Genomic DNA, 25,185 nt, shown 5'->3' with positions numbered 1-25,185 from the left:
CTTGGGCACCGGCTCAACCTTCTAGAGCCACCAGACGGTGGACACACCTCAAACCGGCAGCTAGGCGGAGACTTCTTTCACAGAGATCATTGGAAAGGGAGGCCATTGCCCCCCTACTCCCATCAGGAGAAAACGCCCACAAACAAAAGTCCCAGCAGACCACTCAGCCCTTGATTTACAAGGAAGGCGCAACGAACCACAGCGGTGGAGGGTTAATACCCCTTTAAATAAAAAAGGCAAGGTGCAAGGAATAACTCACTCACATCACTGTCACGATGATGGGACATGTCCCGAAGTACCTCACAACCCAAAGAGCCTGATCGAAGGGTGGCCATCGCTGATGCAGCGGCTAGTGTGCACACAGCAAGCTCCCACAAACAGCAATGAGGTCATGGCTTCATCCCTTGGTTGTGGGATAAATAATGACCACAGCACTGGCAAAATCAGCTTGACCTTTTTTTCAGTTTAGCACCGTGGGATCTTGTAGGCCCACTTAAGATGGCAGATGGAGCCACAGTCTAACACCTTGTCTCAGGGACAGTGCAGCAGCGAAGTGTGTTGGAATATACGTGAGCGCGATATTAAACGCTTACAAATATTAGCAGACTAATGGTTCAGAAATTGGAGGGAAGACGGGCTGGGTCATTGGTTAACACTGCTGCCTCACAGCGCCAGGGACCCGAGTTCAATTCCACCATCGGGCGACTGTCTGTGTGGAGTTTGCACGTTCTCCCCATGTCTGCGTGGGTTTCCTCTGGGTTTCCTCCCACAGTCCAAAGCTGTGCAGGCTGGGTGGAATTCTGATGGAAAATATAGGGGAGGGCAATGGGTCTGGATAGGATGCTCTTCAGAGGGTTGGTGTAGACTAGTTGGGCCGAATGGCCTCTTTCCACACTGTTGGGATTCTATGAGAATAAGAATAGTTCAATCAAGTTTAGTGGAATCACTATGACACCGTTCAGGAGTGTGATGGAATACTCCCCACTTGCCTGGATCCAACAACACTCAAGAAGCTTGAGACATGAAGTACATAGCAGCCCACTTGATTGGCACAAGTATCCACTTCCTCTACCACTGATGCTCAGTAGCAACAGTGTGTACTATCTACAAGATGCCCTGCAGACATTCACCAAAGACCCTTAGACAGTACCTTCCAAACCCATGACCACTTCCATCTAGAAGGACAAGGGCAGCAGATAGATGGGAGCACCACCGCTTTGAGTTCCTCTCCAAGCCACCCACCACCCTGACTTGGAAATATATCGCCCTTCCTTCACTGTCGCTGAGTCAAAATCCTGGAATTCCCTCCCTAAGGGCATTGTGGGTCAACCCACAGCAGGTGGACTGCAGCGGTTCAAGATGGCAGCTCACCACCACCTTCTCAAGGGGCAACTAGGGACGGCCAATAAATGCTGACACGATCAGCACACCAACATCCCACTAATGAGTGTATCCTGCGAGAGAACTGAAAAGAGGAACGGGGCTCATTGGCTCCACTGTCGCTGGGGCGGATTGGTGACGGATAGCTGGTGACACTTACCCGCAGCTCCACCCACTTGTCCAGGAGCCTCTTGTCGCTGAACTCACAGAGGAGGCCCGAGGTGGTGATGCAGAACGTACTGTCGGCCTTCCTGCTGCGCCCACATGCCACATCGCTGAAGAAGTTGTTGCGCAGCTCGCCCAACAGGCCTGAGCGGCCCAGGAGAGGCACTGTGGCGTTGACCTGAAACACAAGGTGAACCAACCTCAGTCAGTGTAAATCCACCCCTTGCCAGGGCAAGGGTTAGGAGAACACCAGCAGAGCACAGCAGTAGGGAAACAGTGGGAGAACGGGCTGTGGGGGAGGGGAGGGGAAGCAGACACACCTCACTGGGGCCTCATCCTGACTCTTCAACACCCAGTCACTTGGGTAGAGTTAACATTGGAGAAAGGCAACTAAACATACAGAATGAGAGAGAGAGAGAGACAGAGAGAGACAGACAGACAGACAGATAAATATTGTCAATCAGTGTTGCTGGGTCAAAACCCTGGAACTCCCTCTCCAAGGGCATTGTGGGTCAATCAACAGCACATGGGCACATCCTGCCATGACTGACTGCAGGGAGGTGAGCTGTATTGGACAGGTCAGTCAGGCGTCTTCCCTGGTGACAACTTGCCCAGCACCCAAATAAATCATTACAGAGGCGGCGGTGGTGGTGGTGGTGGTGGGGTGGGGGTGGGGGGGATCCCTGGCAGAAGGCACAGAATCATAATCATAGAGATTCATAGAGGCCCTTCAGCCCATTGGGTCACCTAAAACAGCCACCTAACTATCCTAAACCCTTTTTCCAGCACTTGGGCCGTAGCCTTTTCTGGTTTGGCATCACAAGAGTACATTTAAATACATCATAAATGCTAATGAGGGTTTCTCTGCCTCTACCACCCGCACAGGCAATGAGTTCCAGATTCCCACCAGCCTCCAGTTGAAAGAAAATATCCTCAAATTCTTGTACCCTTCCTTTAAACCTGTGCTGTCTGGTCACGGATCCCACCATCAAGGGGAAACATTTCTTTCTGTCTACCCTGGCTATGCCCCTCATAATTTTATACATCTCAATCATATTCACCCCCTCCACAACCCCCACCTCCCCCCAGCCCCAGGGTCCTCTATTCTAAGGAAAACAACTCCAATCTCTCTTTGTAACTAACACTCTCCAACCCAGGCAACACCCTGGTTAACCTCATCTGCACCCTCTCCAGCGCGATCACATCCCTTCATATAATGCGGATTCCAGAACCGCACACAATACTCCGGCTGTGGCCAAACCAATGCTTTATACAGTTCCAGCATCACTTCCCTGCTCTTCAACTCCACACCTTGGCTAATAAAGGCATGCATCCCGTATGACTTCTTAACCACTGTATCTACCTGTCTTGCTATCTTAAGGGACTGATGGACATGCACACCAAGGTCCCTCTGATCCTTGGTCCTTCCCACTGTAGCCACTGCAAAGGCTTTCTACATCCTATTCCCCCTTCGGAACACATCTGTATGACAGTGGGATTCATATGGGCCTTGTATCCAGGTGGGAAGGCTGACTAATTACCTTCTAAACCACTGACTCCAGTTTATCTTGGAATTAAATAGACAGTTTAAAGTGTAATCATTGATAGAACCTGACGATCCTTACACTTCCCTCAGAGTCCTGGGACAGTTTGACTCCTACAGAGGTGTGAGCATCTCGTGCCTTCTTCCCAGTTAAACAATCTGGACCCCTGTTTAATCTTTAGCAACTGAACAACCTAGGCTTGTTGCCGGGCAGAATAGGACATATGACCTCCTTCATTCATCCCATCTATCCAAAACCTAACAATCCTATTAACCATGCATTCACAACGGTCCCCTGTTGTTATAAAGATTCAATACAGTCAATACATACAGAAGATGAATACATAGATACATGATTGTGGCTCAGTTTTCACACCTTAGAAGCTTTGGATGCATCCAGGTACCAGAACTTGACATGTCTGTTACCAGCAGTGACAAAATAGCTGCTATCCTCAGAGAATGACACAGCTGTCACCTTGCTCGAGACCTTATTGGCTGCCACGACAACATTTTTCTGGAGGAAAATACAAAAGAAAAACCGTCATTACATATTGCCACAGATCATAGATAATCAAGGACTGCCATAAATGTTTATTAATAGTTGCAGATACCCAGGACAGTCCAGTGCACGAGAACGCATGACATCAGTTTGACGAGCATATTGACATAATCCCTCAATAGGATTAAAGCTCCTTGCAAAAACACACTGTTTAATATACAGTATAGAGATCTCTGTCATGTAAACACAGCTGTCTCTATGCAACATACTGTTTAATATATAGATATATACAACACAGCCCAACTCGTCCATGCCAACCAGATATCCTAAATTAATTCAGTCCCATTTACCAACATTTGGCCCATACCCTTCTAAACCCTTCCGATTCATACACCCATCCAGATGTACTTTAAATGTTGTAATTGTACCAGCCTCCACCACTTCCTCTGGCAGCTCATTCCAGATGCACACCACCCTCTGTGTGGAAAAGTTGCCCCTTAGATCCCTTTTAAATCTTCCCCCTCCCACCTTAAACCTATGCCCTCTAGTTCTAGACTCCCCACCCCACCCCCAGGGAAAAGACCTTGTCTATTTACGCTAACCATGCCACTCAGGATTTTATAAACCTCTATAAGGTCACCCTTCAGACACGACGCTCCAGGGAAACAGCCCCAGCCGATTCAGCCTCTCCCTATAGCTCAAACCCTCCAACTCTGGCAGCACCCTTGTAAATCTTTTCTCTACCCTTTCAAGTTTCACAATATCTTTCCCATAGGCGGGATACCAGAATTGCATGCAGTATTCCAAAAGTGGCCTAACCAATGTCCCAAATAGTTGCAACACCCTGCTTAATAGAAAGAGATCCCTGTGTAACATACTGTTTAATATATAGATGTTTGTGTAACACACACAGCTTTCTGTGTAACACACCATTTAATACATCTGATACTGTTTAATATATACAGATCTCCGTGTAACACACTGTTCAGACAGTTCTATCTCCCCATACCATTTCTGTGTGTACTGATTCAGGGCAGACTGCAGATGCTGTGGATCACCAGTTTAACAGAGCTAGTTACATGCCTCCACATACCTTCCAAGCCCAAACATTGACGATCATATCATGCTGGTATCCGACGGAGACAATGTACTTGGCGTTGGGCGAGAATGCCACGCATGCCACCCCGTACTTGTGTTCTTGGAGCTCTGCGACCTGCGTTCTTTCATTGGCATCCCAGATTCGAACTGCAGGCATGTGCCCACTCTGCAGCACAGCATGGGGTGTGTGTGGGGAGGGGTGGGGGAGATGGGGATCAGGTGGGAGCAAACAACGAGGAATCAGCAAGGACAATTCAGTTTGAGGCGTGTTGCAAAATATCCACATGGTCATCGCTAATGCACCGAGCAACTGAAAATCGGGCTGAAACTGCTGACGGCAAGGTCTCCCTGATTTACACATGTACTTACAGGGGTGCAATTTTAAAGATCTTATGTACAAAAACTTCCTGTATTTACCAATGCCTATTTTGTATTCTCCTGCATTGTGTTCTGACTTGTATACAAATTGACTTTTACCAACTCCTTCGAGCTGTTCAGGGAGAGGTGGGCGCCGCAGGGAGTGGAGTGTATTATTTCCCCCTCCAACTCTATTTTGATTTAGTCCCTACCCTCCCCTTCACTGTTTTGATCACACAGCATTGCCCTGTGGTTTGAAGGGCAGTGCTCGTCACTGGCCACTCGGGTGTTTTTCCTGTCTTCCTGGTGGTGGAAATTGAATAAAGATCTGTGCACTTTGTGTCTTTCACTGTGTCTCACACCTGCACACACACACCATGGGTGCTGGGGAATAAAAATAAGCACTACCGCACTTAGGCGGTAGTGTGGGGGTTAGATATAAAAAAAAGACAATTCAGTTTGAGGCGTGTTGCAAAATATCCACATGGTCATCGCTAATGCACCGAGCAACTGAAAATCGGGCTGAAACTGCTGACGGCAAGGTCTCCCTGATTTACACATGTACTTACAGGGGTGCAATTTTAAAGATCTTATGTACAAAAACTTCCTGTATTTACCAATGCCTATTTTGTATTCTCCTGCATTGTGTTCTGACTTGTATACAAATTGACTTTTACCAACTCCTTCGAGCTGTTCAGGGAGAGGTGGGCGCCGCAGGGAGTGGAGTGTATTATTTCCCCTTCCAACTCTATTTTGATTTAATCCCTGCCCTCCCCTTCACGTTTTTGATCGCATTGCCCCTTGATGAGAAGGGCACTGCTTGTCACTGGCCACTCAGGTATTTCCTTTCTTCCTGGTGGTCAAAATTGAATAAGGATTTGTACACCTTGTTGTCTTTCACTGTGTCTCACACTCGCACACACACGCACAACATGGGTGCTGGGGAAAAAAAAACAGAAAAAAAGGGGATTGGCCACATGGGTGTCTAAAAACAAATAAACATTGACTTGTTTTGAATCCCTACCTCACAGAAGCAGGCCATTTGGCCTATTGAGACCACACTGACCCTCTAAAGAGTATCCCACCCCTCTCTCCCATCCCTGTGTCCCTGCATCCCCAATGGCTAACCCACCTAGCCTGCACATCCCTGGATACAATGGATACTTTAGCATGGCCAATCTGCCTAACTTTGGGATTGTGGGAGGAAACTGGAGCACTCGGAGGAAACCCACGCAGACACGGGGAGAATATGCAAACTCCACACAGACAGTCGCCCAAGGGTGGGATCGAACCCAGGTTACTGGCACTGTGAGGCAGCAGTGCTAACCACTGAGCCAGACTCAGGAACCTGCCTGCACTGTAGGTACTTGCCTAAAACCTGTTGGAAGGGATTTTATGGTCCCTCTCAAGTCTTGGGGGGAGCGTATCAGCAAAGTGAAGCAGAAACTGGGCAGATGGAAACTACGGTCGCTCTCCATTGCGGGAAAAAAACCTGGTCATCAGGTGTGAGGCACTGTCATTGCTGTTATACATGGCACAGGTCTGGCCTATTCCCAGAACCTGTGCCACTGCAGTCACCCGGGCCATCTTCCAATTTATATGGAGATCAAAGATGGACCGGGTCTGAAGGGACTCAATATACAAAGGTCTGGGCAACGGGGGAGAAAACACACCCGTTGCCACCGTCACCCTGATGGCCACCTTTGTGTGAGGCTGTATCAAGTTGTGCGTGGATCCCCGGTACTCAAACACCAAGTGTCACTACGTACTGAGGTTCTACCTGTCCCCGGTGTTGCTAAGGATGGGCCTGGCCTCGCTGCCACGGAACGCTCCAAGTAGTTGGACCGTTCCGCATCACTTGTCCTTCATAGAGAAATTTATGAAGAGAAACACCTTTGACCACAAGTCCATCAGGAAGTGGTCAGCACGTAGTGTCCTTGAGACCCATCGGGAAAAGAGGAGGGTGGATCCTATCGAGCAGTTCCCTGAGCAGATTGTCAAAGCCATTTGGCAGAACGCCTCATCGCCAGTACTTTCCAACAAGCACCAAGCCATGGCTTGGCTGGTGGTGAGAAGGGCTCTGCCTGTGAGATCCTTCATGCACGCCCGGACTCTCTCCCGCACCGCATGCTGCCCTCGAAGCGGATGCGTGGGGGATGAGACAGTCACACACCTCCTTCTGGAATGTGCCTACGCAGAGGAAGTCTGGAGAGGAATGCAATGGTGTTTGTCGAGGTTCATCCTGAGTAGCGCCGTGACGCGGGACTCCGTGCTTTATGGTCTGTTCCCTGGGACGCACACCGAGACCTACATCAACTGTGCCTGGAGGATCATCAACTCGGTGAAGGACGCTCTCTGGGCGGTCCGAAACCTGTTGATCTTCCAGCTGAAGGAGTTGACCCCGACTGAGTGTTGCAGACTGGCACATTCCAAGGTCCAGGACTACGTGTTGAGGGACGCACTGAAGCTTGGGGCAGCTGCCGCCAAGGCTCAGTGGGGAAAGACCACCGTGTAACATCTGCCTGCCTAAAGAAGAACAGGGGCCCCGCACAGTCATTTGGGCTCTGCTGACGCCTCAGCAGAAGAGCTGGATAGTAAATGTACTGACTTGTATATAGGAAAAATACATTTCAATGTCTGTATGTAGAGCAATGTAATGTGTGCACAAGAATGGCATGACCAATTGTAAAGAGACCCAAATAATTTTATGAATAAAGTTTATTTTTGAAATTAAAAAAAAATTTATGGTCCCTCTCAAGGTAAGCTTGGAAGGAGGGATTTTTGTCATATTGGTGCCTGTCTCCACCCTCCTCCCCCTCCCCGCACACTGTCTCAATCAGAGAAGGCCTGTGGTCAGACCTTACTCACCTATCAACAACTCACGGACTCAACCCTTCCTCCTGAGGCTGGTATTAGCCCCATGGTTAGGTGGGGGGGTGGGGGGGAAACTCTCTGCACACGTGGGCTTTGAGGCAGGTACAACTGTGTGGTCTGTTTCAGGGTTTGCCAGCAGAGGGAGAAAGAGATGGGGTAGAACACTGGAACCTGGGCCCCATCCTTAAAGGGATGGGGTAGAACACTGGAACCTGAGCCCCATCCTTAAAGGGACAGGATAGAAGACAGAAACCTGGGCACTACCCTTAAAGGGATGGGGTAGAACACTGGAACCTGGGCCCCATCTTTAAAGGGACGGGGTAGAACACTGGAACCTGGGCCCCATCCTTAAAGGGACGAGGTAGAACACTGGAACCTGGGCCCCATCCTTATAGGGACGGGGTAGAAGACAGAAACCTGGGCACTACCCTTAAAGGGACAGGGTAGAACACTGGAACCTGGTTCCCATCCTTAAAGGGACGGGGTAGAACACTGGAACCTGGTTCCCATCCTTAAAGGGACGGGGTAGAACACTGGAACCTGGGCCCCATCCTTAAAGGGACGGGGTAGAACACTGGAACCTGGGCCCCATCCTTAAAGGGACGGGGTAGAACACTGGAACCTGGGGCCCATCCTTAAAGGGATGGGGTAGAACACTGGAACCTGAGCCCCATCCTTAAAGGGACAGGATAGAAGACAGAAACCTGGGCACTACCCTTAAAGGGACAGGGTAGAACACTGGAACCTGGTTCCCATCCTTATAGGGACGGGGTAGAAGACAGAAACCTGGGCACTACCCTTAAAGGGACAGGGTAGAACACTGGAACCTGGTTCCCATCCTTAAAGGGACGGGGTAGAACACTGGAACCTGGTTCCCATCCTTAAAGGGACGGGGTAGAACACTGGAACCTGGGCCCCATCCTTAAAGGGACGGGGTAGAACACTGGAACCTGGGGCCCATCCTTAAAGGGATGGGGTAGAACACTGGAACCTGAGCCCCATCCTTAAAGGGACAGGATAGAAGACAGAAACCTGGGCACTACCCTTAAAGGGACAGGGTAGAACACTGGAACCTGGTCCCCATCTTTAAAGGGACGGGGTAGAACACTGGAACCTGGGCACCACTCTTAAAGGGATGAGGTAAAACAGTGGAACCTGGGCCCCAAGCTTAAAGGGACGGGGTAGAACACTGGAACACGGATGGCTCCGCAATCAACTGTCTCAGGAAAGATGGTGTCTTTTTTCACATCCTTTCATGGGTCTGATCCAGAATGGAGGGGGTAATATCTGGATTGTGAATAAGAGGAAAATGATCTCCTTTGCTCTGTTTCTCTCCACAGATATGCTGAGCATTTCCAACACTTGGGACATTTATTTTACAAATTAGAAAGGTTAATGATACACTACAATACAAAAATTAATAATGCCGCGATTGCTTCAGTGACTTGCAAAGTTGATGCTTGGCTCCTGCAGTCTAGATAAGAGGAGAGCTGGTCGTTCAGTGGGTAGTGTCCTGACCTCTGGGTAAGGTACCCCAGGCTTGAGCTTCCCCTCCAGGACTTCTTATTCATGGACAGTGTGCTGCTGATGCAGTCAAACAGATTGAGAGTCATCTCCTTCCTTTAGACCCAATGGCAGGCAAGAAGTATGGGGGCATCTTCTGGTCAGCCGGCCTGTAGGTGGCAATGGTCAATCACTGCAGTACTCTGCTATCAGTGAAAAACTAATCCAATGGAGGTTTGTGGGCCAACCCCTAGGCATTATGATGGGAGAAAAGACAGAATCTGGATAGGTCAGTTTCTCAACAGCAAAAGACTACAAATCCTATGATTATACCTCCTTATTCCTTAAGTTGCTTGCAAGCTGACCTTTAATGGTCTGTCGCTTTACTATGTTGGTGGGGGTGGGGGTTTGAGTGCAGGGGGAGTGGAAAGTCAGGACATTCAAGGTGATATCCAGAAGCACCTTTTCTCACTCAGGGTATTAAAGATCTGAAACTCTCCTCGCAATACAACAAACACTGAGGCTGGGATCCCATTACTCTTTATTTACACATGGACAGTTCCTGACATTAATCCAGTTCCCTCAGAGTCAGCTACCAGAGTGAACGGGATATCTGACACTCCTGTTCTTATCTGTCAGCCAGGGCTCCCTGTTGAGGCCAGATTAACAGCCCCAATCAGGGAACTCATATTCTATGATATCCACTGGCTGACCTTGTTACAGGACAGGCAATTGCCTCGTGGTATTTTTGCCACTATTAACCCAGAAACTCAGCTGACATTCCGGATACCTGGGTTCAGATCCTGCTATGGCAGAAGGCGGTGGAATTTGAATTCAATAAACAATCTGGAATTAAGAGTGTAGTGATGATCATGAAATGATTGTCAGGGGGAAACCTGTCTGTTTCTCTAACGTCTTTTAGGGAAGGAAATTTGCCATCATCTTTACATGGTCTGGCTTACATGGGACCCCAGGCCCACATCAATGTGGTTGTCACGTGACTGCCCGACGGCCAATGAATGCTGCCCTAGCCACATCCTGAGAGTGAATATAAAATAAAATCACTACAGGGGACGTCTGGAAATTCCAAGCCAGAGATTTATTTTGTCGGGTAAGGAGATGAAGGGTTGTGCAACCAAGAGGGTAACCGGAGTTAAGGTACCAATCAGCCATGTTCTAAATTAATACTGGAAATGGTCAGAGAGGTTGTCCCCCAGTTTGCTACTTGTGATCAGTTCACATTTAATCAATCGTGTTTGTGATCAATAATTTGATAGATAGACAGGTAGTGCGGCCAATCACCATTTTTCCCTCTAGCTCTCAGTCATGTTCCCTTTGAAAGCTGTTGTGCTGCCTGCATCAAGGCATTTTATTCGAGATAAATCATCTGATACAGACGTTGCTATGACTGCAGCTAAAACTGTACAGAGAACTGTGGCTTTGGCTGTTACTGTTTATTACAGTGATCCTCTTGGGTACTTTTTTTTTCGATTTAGTTGACCTTCTCTTTGGGAGCCTGAAGCAATCTGGAAAGCATTAAAAGCACGATTTAAAAACGGCGAGAGCCAGGAGTTCAGAATTAACTCTGAAGAGTGCAGTCAGTGCATGAATCAGAGCCGCAGGCAAGACTCTCCACGGAAACAAGAGTAGGCCAGTCTTGAGCCTGCTCTCCTGTCCATTGGTGAATCGATTTTAACCTCAAACTTTACATTCCTGCATTATCCCTGATAATCTTTCACTCCCGTATCAATCAGGAATTTATCTATCTTGGCCTTAAAACATTTTAAATAAAGGTGGGGCACTAGTGCTGATGCCACAGTGCATGGAATGTGATGATGTCAGCAGCCTGTAAGAGGCCATTGACATCTCTGCCATTTTAGCCATTTTACATAGTCATTATCTATTACTCAGGATATACTCCTTTGAGTAATGTTAGAATCATAGAATCCCTACAGTGTGGAAGGAGGCCATTCAGCCCATTGAGCCCACACTGACCCTCCAAAGAGAATTGCTTTAAACTGGATGCTCAGGGAGCACCTGCCGTTCACCGCATCTACACCTCTCATGATATAAACCTCTACAAGGTCACCTCTCCACCTTCTACACTGCAGTGAAAGAAGTCCCAACCTGTCCAGCCTTTCTTTATAACTCAAACCCTCCATATCCGGTTGACAACCTGGTAAACCTCTTCTGAATCCTCTCTAGCTTAACAATAACAGGAGGACCAGAACTAGACACTGTACTCCAGAACAGGCCTCACCAATGCCCTGTTTGTTAGGCCTGGCATCTCATACAAAAGACAGGGCACCTCTGACAATGCAACACTCCCTCAGTACTGCACTGGACTGTCAAGCTTGAAGTATCTGCTTGAGTCGATGTTCTGAGATATCCCTGCAAGACCAGCGATTGAGAAACGTCAGGCACACCCTTGAAGGAAGGGATTGACGGTGACCGCTGAAACAGAAACGTCCCGGTGCTGTTCTGGCTGACTCGAGTGACCACTGCTCAGGAATGACTCCTGCAATTTTCAAATTGTGTCACTCAGCAGCGTAGAGGGAAGCAGATGGTAGCATTTCTAATTAAACAATACACAGGAAGTGAGTGATTAAAAGCGAATGCCCGCTTGAAAGAATTTTTTTTGAAAAGAAATCAAAAAAAGCTGAGCAGCGAACATCCTGCATTAGCTGCACAGCCCTTCACTTGAAGCAAAGTCGTCAAGATCCAGTCAACTTCAAATGGAAGCAGAGGAAGCAAAACAGGAACTGAAAGGGAAGTCAATTTAAAAGGCGAGCAAGCAACCGAATACTGTCGGAACCAAGATTGAGACACGTCTTTGCACGAGGAGGTTTTTTTCCCAAGGCCCACTTTCATCATGCTGTTGACTGAATTAGGGCAGGGTCACAACTTTGGGAAACAGCATAAAGAAGGTCCGAGGCGCTCCTAAATAGCCAACGGTGGCTGGATAATTGGAGACCTGAGAATTGCCATTTCAGGCATAAGCTCCTCATCAGGAATGATGAAGTGCTTATCCCCGGAACGTCGATTCTCCTGATCCTCGGATGCTGCCTGACCGGCTTGTGCTTTTCCAGCACCGCACTCTTGACTCTGACCTCCAGTATCTGCAGTCTTCACTCTCTCCTAGTCTGACACCTGGTAAGTATCCGCCTACAGCTCTGTAAAATGGTTTGGCCAACACTCGAACATGAAGAAAAGTCAGCAGGGGTTTGGGAGGTCAAAACGCATGGTGCTGGAAAAGCACGGCAGGTCAGGCAGCAACCGAGGAGCAGGAGAATAGATGATTCGGGCATAAACCCTTCATCAGTGGGGTTGGGAGGTGCAGACTGACATAGCCAGGAACTGAGGTGTTCGAAAAAAATGGGAAGTATTCAGAAAAAGCAAAGGAAATGAGAATTTTGGATGCATCAAGATAGCAGCAAATGATAAGAAATGTGCAGGTTAGACAAGAATATTCTAATGAGAGGCCGTCAGTCTGAGGTGTTAACTCTGTTGCTCTCCACAGACGCTGTCTGATCTGAAGAGTTCTCTAAGCTCTTTATTTTTGTCCTTACTTTACATCAGAATGTGTCTGTGCGTGAGGGAGAGAAAAATATCAAAGGGTACACACATGTACGAGAAAAAAAGGAATGATGCGACTGAAAGGATTTGTGTGTGTGTATGTGTGTGTGTGTATGAGGAAAGGTCTGCTTGTGCCAGGATTACCAACCTCCTGAATGGTTACAGCAGTGTCCGGGGGATTATTCTTTAACAAACACAGAGTGGCAGAATATGTATATACAGCTGCGGAACGTTGGTGTGCTTAACCAATACCATCATCGCCTTCAGCCCTCCCACCACCATTCCATTCCATTGCATCTTTCCCCTGCCATTTTCGCAGAACAGGGCCAATCCTGCAGAGTTGATAACTCTGATGTACTGATGAGTATCCACATAAGAGGGAGGATTTGTGTGAGTGTGGTTAAGGCTTTTTGTCTGAGAATAAGGACTTGCTGCTTTGTAAGTGCACACACACCAAAAAGCAGGGAGAAATCAGAGAGAAAAGAGTGACAGACATTCACACAGATGGATAAACAGGAGGAGAGATCCTGGGATCTGTCAGAATTCATAAATAACTCCTCACTGCATCTTCCTTTGAAATGGATAACACTAACTATGAGCCATTCTGCCTAAATTAGGTCATCACTCCATTCCACAGAACACAGCGTTTATTTATTCAGCTCTTGCTAAGTTCCAGAGGGCCTCCTTACACAAGTTTACATAAGAAATAGGAGCAGGAGTCCGTTCAGCCCTTCAAACCTGTTCCACTATTCAATCAAATTGTGGCTGATCTTTCTTCAACATCTTTCACCCCTCTATTACCCACACTTTTTAAACAAATTTATTAAGTAATTATCAAGATTTATTGAAAGACAATAATTCCTGGCTTAAAGTTGTAGTTCATTACTGAAAAGTGCACTTTAAAAAACATGACAACCTAATTTTATAATCCCATCACAATTCGTGTGATGTAGGGGGAGATGTGGTGTCATGGTAAGGTCACTAATCCAGAGTGTCAGACTACTGCTCTAGTACGTGAGTACAAATCCCATCACAGGAATTGCCACAATTTGAATTCAGTTTTTAAAAAAAGTGTCAGTGGTGGTAACCATCAAACTATCATCAATTGTTAGAAAAACAACATCTGGCCTGCTAATGTCTTTCAGGGAAGGAAATCTGCCATCCTTATCTGGTCTTGTCTACATGTGGCTCTAGACCCACAGCCATGTGGTTGACTGTTGTGACCTCTGACCTATCAAGCTCATGGGCAATTAGCGACAGTCAATGAATGCTCACCTCGATGGAGATGCCCACATTCCAGAGTTAAAAAAACGCTGTAGATGTGTTCCATTGTACCTTTCTCATCAGAAACAGCCATTGAAGTTGTAAGTTGAAACTGTACATTGCAAAATTTCTACATTTGTAAGCAAATAACTTCGGAAACTGGAACGTTTATTGCTGAACACAAATTTAGAGCCCCCCCACCCATGGCATACATAGGCTGGGACAGGCCATTCTGCAGACCTGAGTCTGCTTTGAGAATTCTCCTGTTTATTCACCTGTTATTACACACCACTGCAGCAGGCAGGACTTAACCTAGGCCCTCTGGACCAGATTCCTGATGACAGGCTTGTGTCTGAAACGCTGATCCTCCTGCTCCCCGGATGCTGCCTGACTTGTTGTGCTTTTCCAGCGGCCTACACTCTCGATGTCTGGATCACACTACCACTGTGCCAACACAGCCATTCTAGACTTTAAATATCAATCTGCTTAAAGATGTTATTACACACCTCTGGAGCTGCTGGCACTTGAACCCAGGCTGTCCTTGCTCAGAAGTAGGGACACTACCACTGCAGCACAAGAACCCTCCTTTTGGACCTGCTTTATTTTTCGCTTTCTTTTATACCCCATCGTGTTATCACACACAACCGAGCGGCTTTCCCACCAGGTAAATCACCGTGACTTTTGTTTTTGTGTTTTGTTTCCCTGTTTAAACACCAATAAAACACCCACGTAGCCAATTCAATATTTACAAGTGAGGCCCACTGAGAGTAATGCAGATCATCAGACGTGAAAGGGAGTGTAGGGAGAGAGAGAGAAGGGGCCATATCAAATGGAGTAGGAGGGAGAGATAATGCACTGCATCCCCTCATTGCTCACCACCGTAAGTGTAGAAGATGGGCAGGCAGTCAGCAGAGACCAAAGGGGCAGCATTCCGAAAGCTTGTGATTTTAAATAAACCTGTTGGACTATAACCTGGTGTGACTGCTGACTTGGTTCAGAGGCGGTGGGATTTGAACTCGGGCTGCCGATTCAGAGATAGGGACTACGCTTAGGTGATGAGTTCCGGCTGGACAGGCCATTGTCTGTTACCAAGGGAACTCATAGTGATCAAACTTCACAAGGATTCCCCATGGGCATTGTTGGGGCTATTATTGTGAGTGAAATAATTTTGAAAATCAATTGAAATATATGAAAGGAATATGCTAACTCTTGCCAGCTTACCTCATGCTCAGTGACCTATCGGCTAGCCACATCTCCTGCTCACCTTCCCTCCTGCCACCCTACCCAATCCTGTCTGTCTATTCCCCTCCGCCTCACTGCCTAATCCACTTTCTGCTCACCTACTTCCCACTTCCTGATCCTCCCATTCCCTGAACTTCCACAATCTCCAACCCTTAATTCCTCTCTTATTCTCCAGCCCTCCCATCCCCTGACTCTCCCAATCCCCCAACCTCACCAGTTGGCCTACCCTACACTGGCTCTCTGTTACCTGCTAAATACTGTCACAGTAATCACTCACTCTACCACCAATCGCTGGTACCCATAATTTCCCAAACACTGATGCTCAGCTAACTGGCTATTATAAGCCTGAGATGGAAGTCAACAGGTCCAAGGGATCGATCATTGAATCCTTATTGATAATTTGTTTACTATGTTTGTTATCTCCCTGTTTCTGATTCAAATCTGGGGAAAACCATAGAATCCTTACAGTGTGGAAGCAGGCCATTCAACCCATTGAGTCTCCACTGACCCTCCAAGGAGCATCCCACCCATGATCCACCTTATCACCCTGCATTTCCCATGGCTAATCCACCTAGCCTGCACGCCAAAGGCAATTTTCCATAGCCAAGCCACCTGGCAAGCACATCTTTGGACTGTGGGATGAAATGGGAGCACCGGGAGGAAACCCACATGGACACAGGGAGAATGTGCAAACTCCACACAGACAGTCGCCTGAGGCTGGAATCAAACCTGGGACCCTGGCGCTGTGAGGCAGCAGTGCTAACCACTGAGCCACTGTGCTGCCCATCATTCTAATGTCATCCTCTGCTGTAAATACTGACACAAAATACTTATTCAACATGTCCACATGTGCCTTGACAGTGTCACCATTACCAGATTTAAGAGCCCCTGATGTAAGGACGGTTTATTTGCCACAAACACCCCAATCTCTCTTTCCACTTGAATATTTCTTTCCTTTTAGATTATGTGGACTGATGTCCCTGGAGCTGGAATTGAACCCACAACTCACGGAGCCAAGAACCGAGAACGACCCAACCACATCACAGTTGTTACCACCTTGGTTCATGCCCAAAACATAACCACCATGCAGGGATCAATGCTCAGGTTCTGCCTGTGGCATATTTAACCAGAGGGGTTAGTGAGAACGGCCAGGGTATATTTAACTCTATTGAAGGATTTGGTGAGCTTTGCGGTCACATTCCTTAACAAAACTCTCCAGTCTCTCAAAATTCTGAACAATAAGTTAAGCAAGCTGTTTGGTACAGCTATTGTGCAGTGAGTGGTATTCCCAACTAACAGGATACTGGCATCAGACCAAAAGGATGTTCTGCCCACCACATGACTGAGCAATATCGTGTCGGAATTTCAGAGCTGGTACAATGCCAAGTACGTCCCAATGGTTGGCCGATCAAAAAGAAAATAGCATGTTCCTCTGTCTATCTGTCATCCATGCTCAAGCAGATCAAGCTTGCAAAACCCAAAAAAGAAACAGGTGGTGTTTGATGTGTTTCTCCAACTGGGCAGGACTTGCTGAACAATCCTACATGTGTTAATCACTGCAATAACAGCCGTTCAAAGCAAAGTTTATTTCTGTTTAATTAGCAGTGCCGCATATTCATGTACAGGGACCTGCTCTTAAAAGGAAACTGGATATAAAATTGTCAAAAAATAATGAGTGGGACTAATTGGAATCGTCTTTTATTGATTCACATAAATACGAGATGAACGGCTTCCTTTTATGAGCTATCACTTCTCCATTGGCAAGCTCAAAAAGAAAAGTATTTCTCAAATTCTAGCTCTCTTCAAGTTCCATTCAATCTTCACTCCTGTGCTCTCTAATAACATTTTCTCCCAATCCTGCAACTCATTGATATTAAAACGCTTGTCTGCATAGTAAAATATCTCCTATAACTTTGTCTCTACTTCGAAGCATACTATATATTTCTAAATACCTTGCTAATAGATTCTATTACTGATAGATTCCAGCACTTTTCAGATGACTGATGTCAGGCTAACTGGCCTGTGCTTCCCTGTTTTTACTCCCTCTCTCTCCTTACTTTAATAGCGATGCTTTATTGGCTCATTTCCTATCTGCTGGGAATATTCTAGAATCTAGAGAACTTTGGAAAATCATAGCCAGAGTATCCATTATATCTGTAGCTCTTGCTTTTAGAATCCTATGAGGTATGTCATTAGGTCTGAGGGATTTGTCTTATTTTAGTCCCTCAAGTTTCTCCAGTACTCTGCTAATATTAATTCGATTAATTTGTTCACTTTATCAGTCCCTAGGTTACCATTTATCTTTGATTTTGAACATATGTCATCTATTCTAAAGATAGGCACAAAATACTTGTTCAATGTCTCTGCCATATCCTCATTCTCCATGATAATTTCTCTTGTCTCCTCCTCTAAAATACTAACATTTATTTTAGCTACTCTCTTCCTTTTTATAATACTTACAATATGTTTCATATTCCTGGATAATTTACTTCATTTCTATTGTTTCCCAATTCATCAAATTGTTTGGTGGCCACCTGCTGATTTCTAAAACAATCCAAATCTCAGACTTGTTGCTGTGCTTTTCAACATAAGTCACTTCTTTAAATCTATTACTCTTAACTTTCTGATTGAGCCACGGATAGATCTTTCTTGCTGAGTTTCTGTTTTACAATGGAATGTATTTTTGTTGAACAGTTTGAACTATTTCTTCAAATATTTTTCTCTGTTTATTCACCATTATACCTTTTGTTTCATTCAGTCAATTAACCTTAGCTAGTCCTCCCCTCACATCTGTCTAACTGGCGTTGTTTAAGTTTAAGTTTCTTGCTTGTGATTTAAGTATGTCATTTTCAAACTTAATGTGGATTGTTATTATGCTACCCTTTACCATGAAGGCTAATTCTCCTCCTTTTCCATTCTGCCTGTCTTGTTGCGTTGTCGTGCACTTTATTTCTTGACCTTGGGCACTTTATAATGGTAGTTAGATCTAAACCATTTAACTCTGTTTGTGTCACTGTTCTTCAACCTTGTTATGAATACCAGTACATTGATATAACTTTCAATGGTCTTTTATCTTTGTCTAAACCTCCCTCCTTTCTATTATTTTAAAGCTAATTTTCACAAATCAAAACGCATTTCTCCCACACTAATCTTGGAGTTACATATTCAAATCCCTGACCTTATTTATAATATGTCAATTTGCTCATGGCGCAGGCAATAATCCAGAGATGATTACCTTTGTAATTTAGCTACTCATGCTCTCTCAGGAGAACTTCTTTTTTGGGGAATTGTGTGTATTTTAATAAAATCTTTAGCTTTTGTAATGCCTCCTGGAATAGAAGGGCTTGACTTCCAGTCTGCTACTCCAGTGAGACATAACAGCACCCACATGGCCCATAGCAATTGGGTCAATCCCCTCCAAACCAAGTTCATCTCCAGCCCTGAAAAGTATTCCCCAACCTATACTGTTCTGCAGCTATATTCCTGTTCATTCCCCACTTGAATAGCCCCCTGCACCACGGGGTGCTCATTCTCCTTGTATTCTCTGCTCTCGACGACACATGCTGCAAGAATATTGAATCTGCTGCTAAACTGCAGGAGCACCTTCATTGCCGCTTTATTCTCCTTCTCATTCAGTCACATCCTCTCGTCCCTGACCACAGAACTAATCAGAAGTACCTAAACTTAAGGGTGTGGCTGCCTCCTCAAATCACATGTCCATGGAACTTCCACCTCCATGATGCTTTGCAGTGTCCAGAGCTCTCAGGCAAAGTTCCTCAAGCTGCAGCCACCTACTGCGGATGTGGTTACCGTGGATCACACAGGCTTGCACACACTACAGCTGCAACACATCACCTGCCCTGCAATCTATCTGCATTTTGGTAGAGGAATTGAGCTCCGGAGTCCTGAGGTCATGTTGCAGTTGTATAAGACTCTGGTGCGGCCGCATCTGGAGTATTGTGTGCAGTTTTGGTCGCCATACTATAGGAAGGATGTGGAGGCACTGGAACGGGTGCAGAGGAGGTTTACCAGGATGTTGCCTGGTATGGTAGGAAGATCGTATGAGGAAAGGCTGAGGCACTTGGGGCTGTTTTCATTGGAGAAAAGAAGGTTTAGGGGTGACTTGATAGAGGTGTACAAGATGATTCAGGGTTTAGATAGGGTTGACCATGAGAACCTTTTTCTACGTGTGGAGTCAGCTATTACGAGGGGGCATAGCTTTAAATTAAGGGGTGGTAGGTATAAGACAGATGTTAGGGGTAGATTCTTTACTCAGCGAGTCGTGAGTTCATGGAATACCCTGCCAGTAGCAGTGGTGGAGTCTCCCTCTTTATGGGCAGTTAAACGGGCATTGGATAGGCATATGGAGGATAGTGGGCTAGTGTAGGTTAGGTGGGCTTGGATCGGCGCAACATCGAGGGCCAAAGGGCCTGTACTGCGCTGTATATTTCTATGTTCTATGTTCTATTTTGTTTGATTAACAGGATTTCAAGTCTAGAAATATGATTCAACTGATATCTGCAGTAACATACCAATCTAATAATCTTAATCATGGTTCTGGGATGTTAATTCTTGTGCAAACGACAGTTCCAGATTGCCTCCAGCCTTTCTTAACATCAAGAAGTGGGCAACTCCTTCTTTGTAAAGAGTGCCCCCGCCATCCCAGCCTGTGGGCAGTGGTGTATAAGTTTGTAAGGAGGATACAAGGGTTGGGTGCACAGAACATGAGGAGGAATGAAGAATGGGGGTATGAGGACTGACAGGTGGAAGAATGCTTGTTTGTTCGACTGTCATTATTACAACTGGGACAAAATCCCCGGAGCACAATGTTGGGGAATCTATGCAGCTCACATCATCAAAAAATAGCAGCCCTCCTAACTCCTTCTGGGGGAGTGAAGGAGCCAAATTCCACTCATCACCCACCCCTCCTGCCTTCCAGAAGGAAAATCCAGCCAAAGCAAGCAAATATACCCCTAAGGCATGGAGGCTGAGACTGGACATTTCCCGATATCCGCACCTGTGTGTAGGACTGGTAACTCAAGTCTGACATTACTGTTTGAACAGGAGTGAATGTCTCTGGACCTGCAACATTAGCAGCTTCTCTCTCCATCGGTGCTGCCCAAACTATCAAACAAGTCCAACATTCCCTCTTTCAATCTCAGATTTCCAGCCTCTACATGACTTTACATCTGCTCAAACCTTTGAAATAGTCAATCTCCTCCTTCATTTCGCGATGGGGAGAATTTAGACCGGGTGTTTGTGGGATAATATCACAGATAGTCATTGCGACATTTGATATTGAAAAATAATGATATTGTAGAATTGTTTGCAGCAGGAAGTCCTTGGTTTCCAAGGCAACATCTTATCCTCACAGGAAATGTTCTAATCCTCAGTTGCCACCTCTTTAAATGGGACCAGATGGTTAAATATAGCGTGGGCTGCTTCAGCATTTTCTTTTACAAAGTATAAACAGGATGATAGAAGTATCTTGAATCAGGATCAATGTCAATTTATTGTAATTAATTCTGTGCCCTTTTGATGAGGAATTCCATTTAAACTGAAAACATTTTGGAATTCGTATTTCATTTGTGAGTCTGTGGGACGTGGGTATCATTGGCGGGGCTGGCTTTTATTGCCCAACCCTTATTGGCCTTGGTGGTGGGCCGCCATTTTCTGAAGCAAGGATCAGGGGTCAGGATTAGAGTTACTTTAAATTTGCAGCAAGGAAGCAGGCCATTTGCCCTATCCAATTCACAGGAGACAGCCCCTCACCCTCCTCCTCTTCTTTTTCCTTTCATGGCATGTAGGTTTAACGGGGCAAGGCCAGCAATTATTTCCTATCCCTAACTGCCCTTGCTAGGTTGCTAGGCCTTGGTTGCTAGGCCTTTTCAGAGGGTAGTTAAGAGTCGACCACATCGCTCTATGCATCTGGAACCATTACTTCATATCCCAGTCATATCTGGGGTATCCTTGCATTAGTGAACAAGGTGGTTTCCTTCAAAAATCAGTTTCATGGTCACCAATACTGAGACTGGTTTTACCCTTCCACATTTTTCCTTTATTGATTGAATTCAAATCCTACCAGCTGCCTTAGTGGGATATGAACCTTGTGCCATTTAGCTGGGTTTCCTAGATTACCAGTCTGGAAACATTTCCACTGTATCATTATTCCATTGAACCCTACCAACATAATAGAGTCATCGAGTCACAGAGATGTACAGCACGGAAACAGACCCTTTGGTCCAACCCGTCCATGCCGACCAGATATCCCAACCCAATCTAGTCCCACCTGCCAGCACCCGGCCCATATCCCTCCAAACCCTTCCGATTCATATACCCATCCAAATGCCTTTTAAATGTTATAATCTCTATCATTTATTCATTCATTCATTCACAGGATGTGGGCATCACTGGCTAGGCCATCCCTAATTGCATAGAGGACAGTTCGCAGTTAACCACATTGCTGTGGGTCTGCAGTCACATGTAGGTCAGTCCAGGTAAGGATGGCATTTTCCTTTCATGAACCAGATGGGTTTCCCCCTAACAATTGAGAATGCTTTCATGGCCATCATTAGCCCCTTGATTCCACTGTGCTGCCTGGGACAGTATGGGCAGCACACTGGTTAGCACTGCTACCTCACAGCGTCAAGGAGCCAGGTTCGATTCCAGCCTCAGGCAAACTGTCTGTGTGGAGCTTGCACATTCTCCCCGTGTCTATGTGGGTTTCCTCCGGGTGCTCTGGTTTCCTCCCACAATCCAAAGAGGTGCACTGGCCATGCTCAACTGCCCATAGCGTTCAGGGATGTATGTGTAGGACAGGTAAATGTAGAGTAAATGTTTGGGTGGAATGCTCTTTGGAGGGTTGGTGCAGACGGGTTGGGCCAAAGGACCTGTTTCCACGCTGTAGAGTTGCTTGATTCCAGAGGTTTCTTGAATTCAATATCAACCAGCTTCCATGGCAGGATTCAAACCCATGGCCCCAGAACATTCCTTGGATCTCAGAATTAATAGTCTAGCAATAATACCACTGGGTCATTGCCTCCTGCCCTCCATCATTTACCTACCTAGCTTGCCCTTAAGTGAACTTACTGCTAGATTTATCAGTGTTCATCTTATATTTGTGCCAAGGGCACAAGGAACAAATTATAGGAACTGGGCGGAAGGACTTGGTCATGAAACTCACCTCACCCGTGACCAGGTATTTGCCATCTGGAGAAAAGGCCACTGCTGTGATGGTTTTCCTGAAAGAAGTGAAGGCTAAAATCAGATCCCATCACATAAATGATAATAGGCATTACAGATAACACATGGCTCAAGTGATCTCCTGGGCTGGTTCCAGACAAAGGTATACTTCCTCTTCTCCTACTGCTGATGCCCTTCTCTATTCTCCACTTTGTTATCTCCCTGCACCCCCCCCTCCCCCGCCAAACTCTGGGGTTCAAAGGACAAATTCGCTCCTGCCAGCAAGGTGCCATGCAATGGCTCCATAATGTCGTGGTCCTATCCCTTTGCTCTGTGCTCCCACTCACTTTAACTGTCCACTGAGAGTGTTGAATTTACTACCAAACGCTTCCCCTCAGTGAACTGACATCAATTAGAAGGATGCGATTGGGTCCTGATATTGATCTATGAGGTGACAATGTCCTACCTTGATCCATTTAGTATATGGTGCTGCTTGTTCTTCTTGGGATTAAAGAGTACAACCACACACCTGAAACGGGAGAAGAAAAACAAATTCAGTGTCAGGATTGAAGGTGGAATCACTGAATGGTCACAGCATGGAATATGGCCATTCACTCCATTGTGCCTGTGCTGGCTCTCTGAAGGAGTGATCTGTCTAATGCCCCACTATCCACTGTCTTCTTACAGTAACTGGCACCTTCTTGTTTTTCCCACAATGATCCCATTCCCTTCTGGAAACCTCAATTGACGGGATCCTCACCACACTCTCAGGCAGTGCACTTCAGATCCTAATCACTCACTTTGTTAAAAGAATGTTGTTCTGCATTGTTCTTTTAGTCTAAAAATTAAATCTGTGCCCTCTAACTGTTGTCTGTAATGGCAGTAGCTTTCTGTGATCATTCCATCCCAGGAGCTACTCTTGTGACTCATGTGAACACATAAACCAGGAGCAGAAGGCCATTCAGCCCCTTGAATGTGCTTGTCATTAAGTACGATCATGACTACTCTGATTGCAATCTCAAATCCACATTTCTGCCTACTCCTGATAACCTTTAATCCCCTCGCTTGTCGAAAGTCTATCTGAAGAAGGGCTTATGCCCGAAATGTCGATTCTCCTGCCCCTTGGATGCTGCCTGACCTGCTGCGCTTTTCCAGCAACACATTTTCAGCTCTGATCTCCAGCATCTGCAGTCCTCACTTTCTCCTCAAAAGTCTATCTACCCCTGTCTCAAAAATATTCAAAGACACTTTGTCAGGGAGGAAGTCTCAAAGACCCATGGCCCTCTGTGAGTAAACATTTTGGTTCTTCTCTACTTTAAATGGATGGCCCCTAATCTTTAACTATGACCCCTAGTTCTAGACTCTCCCACAAGAGGAAACATCCTTCCATTTATCCTGTCAAGACGCCTCAAGAACTTACATGTTTCAATCAAGACACCTATTAGTCTTCATACTTCAAGCCTAGCCTGTCCAACCTTTTCTTACAAGACACCACTCCATCATTTTAGGTATTCGCCTTGTAAACCTCCTTTGAACTGCCTCCAATCCTTCCTTGAAAGAACGTGACCACAGTACACCAGATACAATCTCATGTGTGCCCTGTGTAACAGACCCTCACCTCCCTACCTCATGTTCAGTTCCCTTCACAACAAATGATGACATTCTGCTAGCTTTCCTAATTACTTGTTGTACCTTGCTACATACTAACCTCATGCTATCCATGCACTGGGACATCCAGATCAGTCTGCACCTCACAGCAATTCTTTCTGCATTCGCTTTAGTTCCCTCACACTCTGCCTAAATGTGATATTCAGTGTACTTATTTGATACAGATTTAACATAACTGAGGCAGTATAGCAAAATACAATGCAATCCTAATGCCCCACTATGGAATTCAACATAAGAGAACACTCCAGTTGAGTCCAATGTAATGTGAGTGAGTGTGACTAGAGTTTAGTCCAGTGCAAGTCTATTGATGTGGAAAAGTATGAGAAAGTGCTTGCTTACTGCATCAGGAATGTCAATGGATTATTCTCACAAATCTAATATAGATGAGAACGAGTTCAGTCCAGTGGAATTGTACACTTTGGGAGTGGGTGACCTGGATTTGCACCATTACTATTTTTTCAGTAATGGGATGTGGCCAGGCCAGCATTTAATGCCCATCACTAATTGCCCAGAGGGCTGTTAATATTCAACCACATTGCTGTGAGTCTGCAGTTACATGTGGACCAGACCAGGAAAGGATGGCAGTTTCCTTCCCTAAAGGACATTAGTGAACCTGATGCATTTTCCCTAACAATCAACAGTAGTTTCATGGTCAACTTTAGATTCTTAATTCAAGATTTTTAATCAAGTTTAAATTCTCCTGTCGGCCATAGCAGGGATTTGAACCCTGTCCCTAGAACATTATCTGGGTCTCTGGACAAACAATCCAGTGATAATACCACTGTCAGACTCATACACATTGCAATAGATTAGGAAGGGAAATGGATTCGAATCT

At 46.0% G+C, this 25,185-nt stretch overlaps 1 protein-coding gene across 3 annotated transcripts in view; it reads right to left on the bottom strand.

Annotated features, from left to right (window-relative positions):
- Window positions 1-25,185, bottom strand: part of mapkbp1 (mitogen-activated protein kinase binding protein 1) — a 229,896-nt gene that overhangs the window by 111,070 nt on the left and 93,641 nt on the right. For 2 of the 3 annotated variants that reach the window (XM_072569283.1, XM_072569284.1), the window contains exons 3-7: window positions 23,149-23,211; window positions 22,684-22,741; window positions 4,681-4,851; window positions 3,465-3,602; window positions 1,541-1,723 (exon numbers count right to left, since the gene is read on the bottom strand). In XM_072569283.1, coding sequence (XP_072425384.1) covers window positions 1,541-1,723; window positions 3,465-3,602; window positions 4,681-4,851; window positions 22,684-22,741; window positions 23,149-23,211 — 613 coding nt within the window. The remainder of the gene's footprint in view (window positions 1-1,540; window positions 1,724-3,464; window positions 3,603-4,680; window positions 4,852-22,683; window positions 22,742-23,148; window positions 23,212-25,185) is intronic. The other variant, XM_072569285.1, reaches the window with a different exon arrangement.

The sequence above is a fragment of the Chiloscyllium punctatum genome, chromosome 4 (assembly GCF_047496795.1).
Source record: "Chiloscyllium punctatum isolate Juve2018m chromosome 4, sChiPun1.3, whole genome shotgun sequence".
NCBI lineage: Eukaryota > Metazoa > Chordata > Chondrichthyes > Orectolobiformes > Hemiscylliidae > Chiloscyllium > Chiloscyllium punctatum.
The sequence above is the reverse complement of the archived record's forward strand: the minus strand, read 5'-3'. Positions and strand labels throughout refer to the sequence as shown.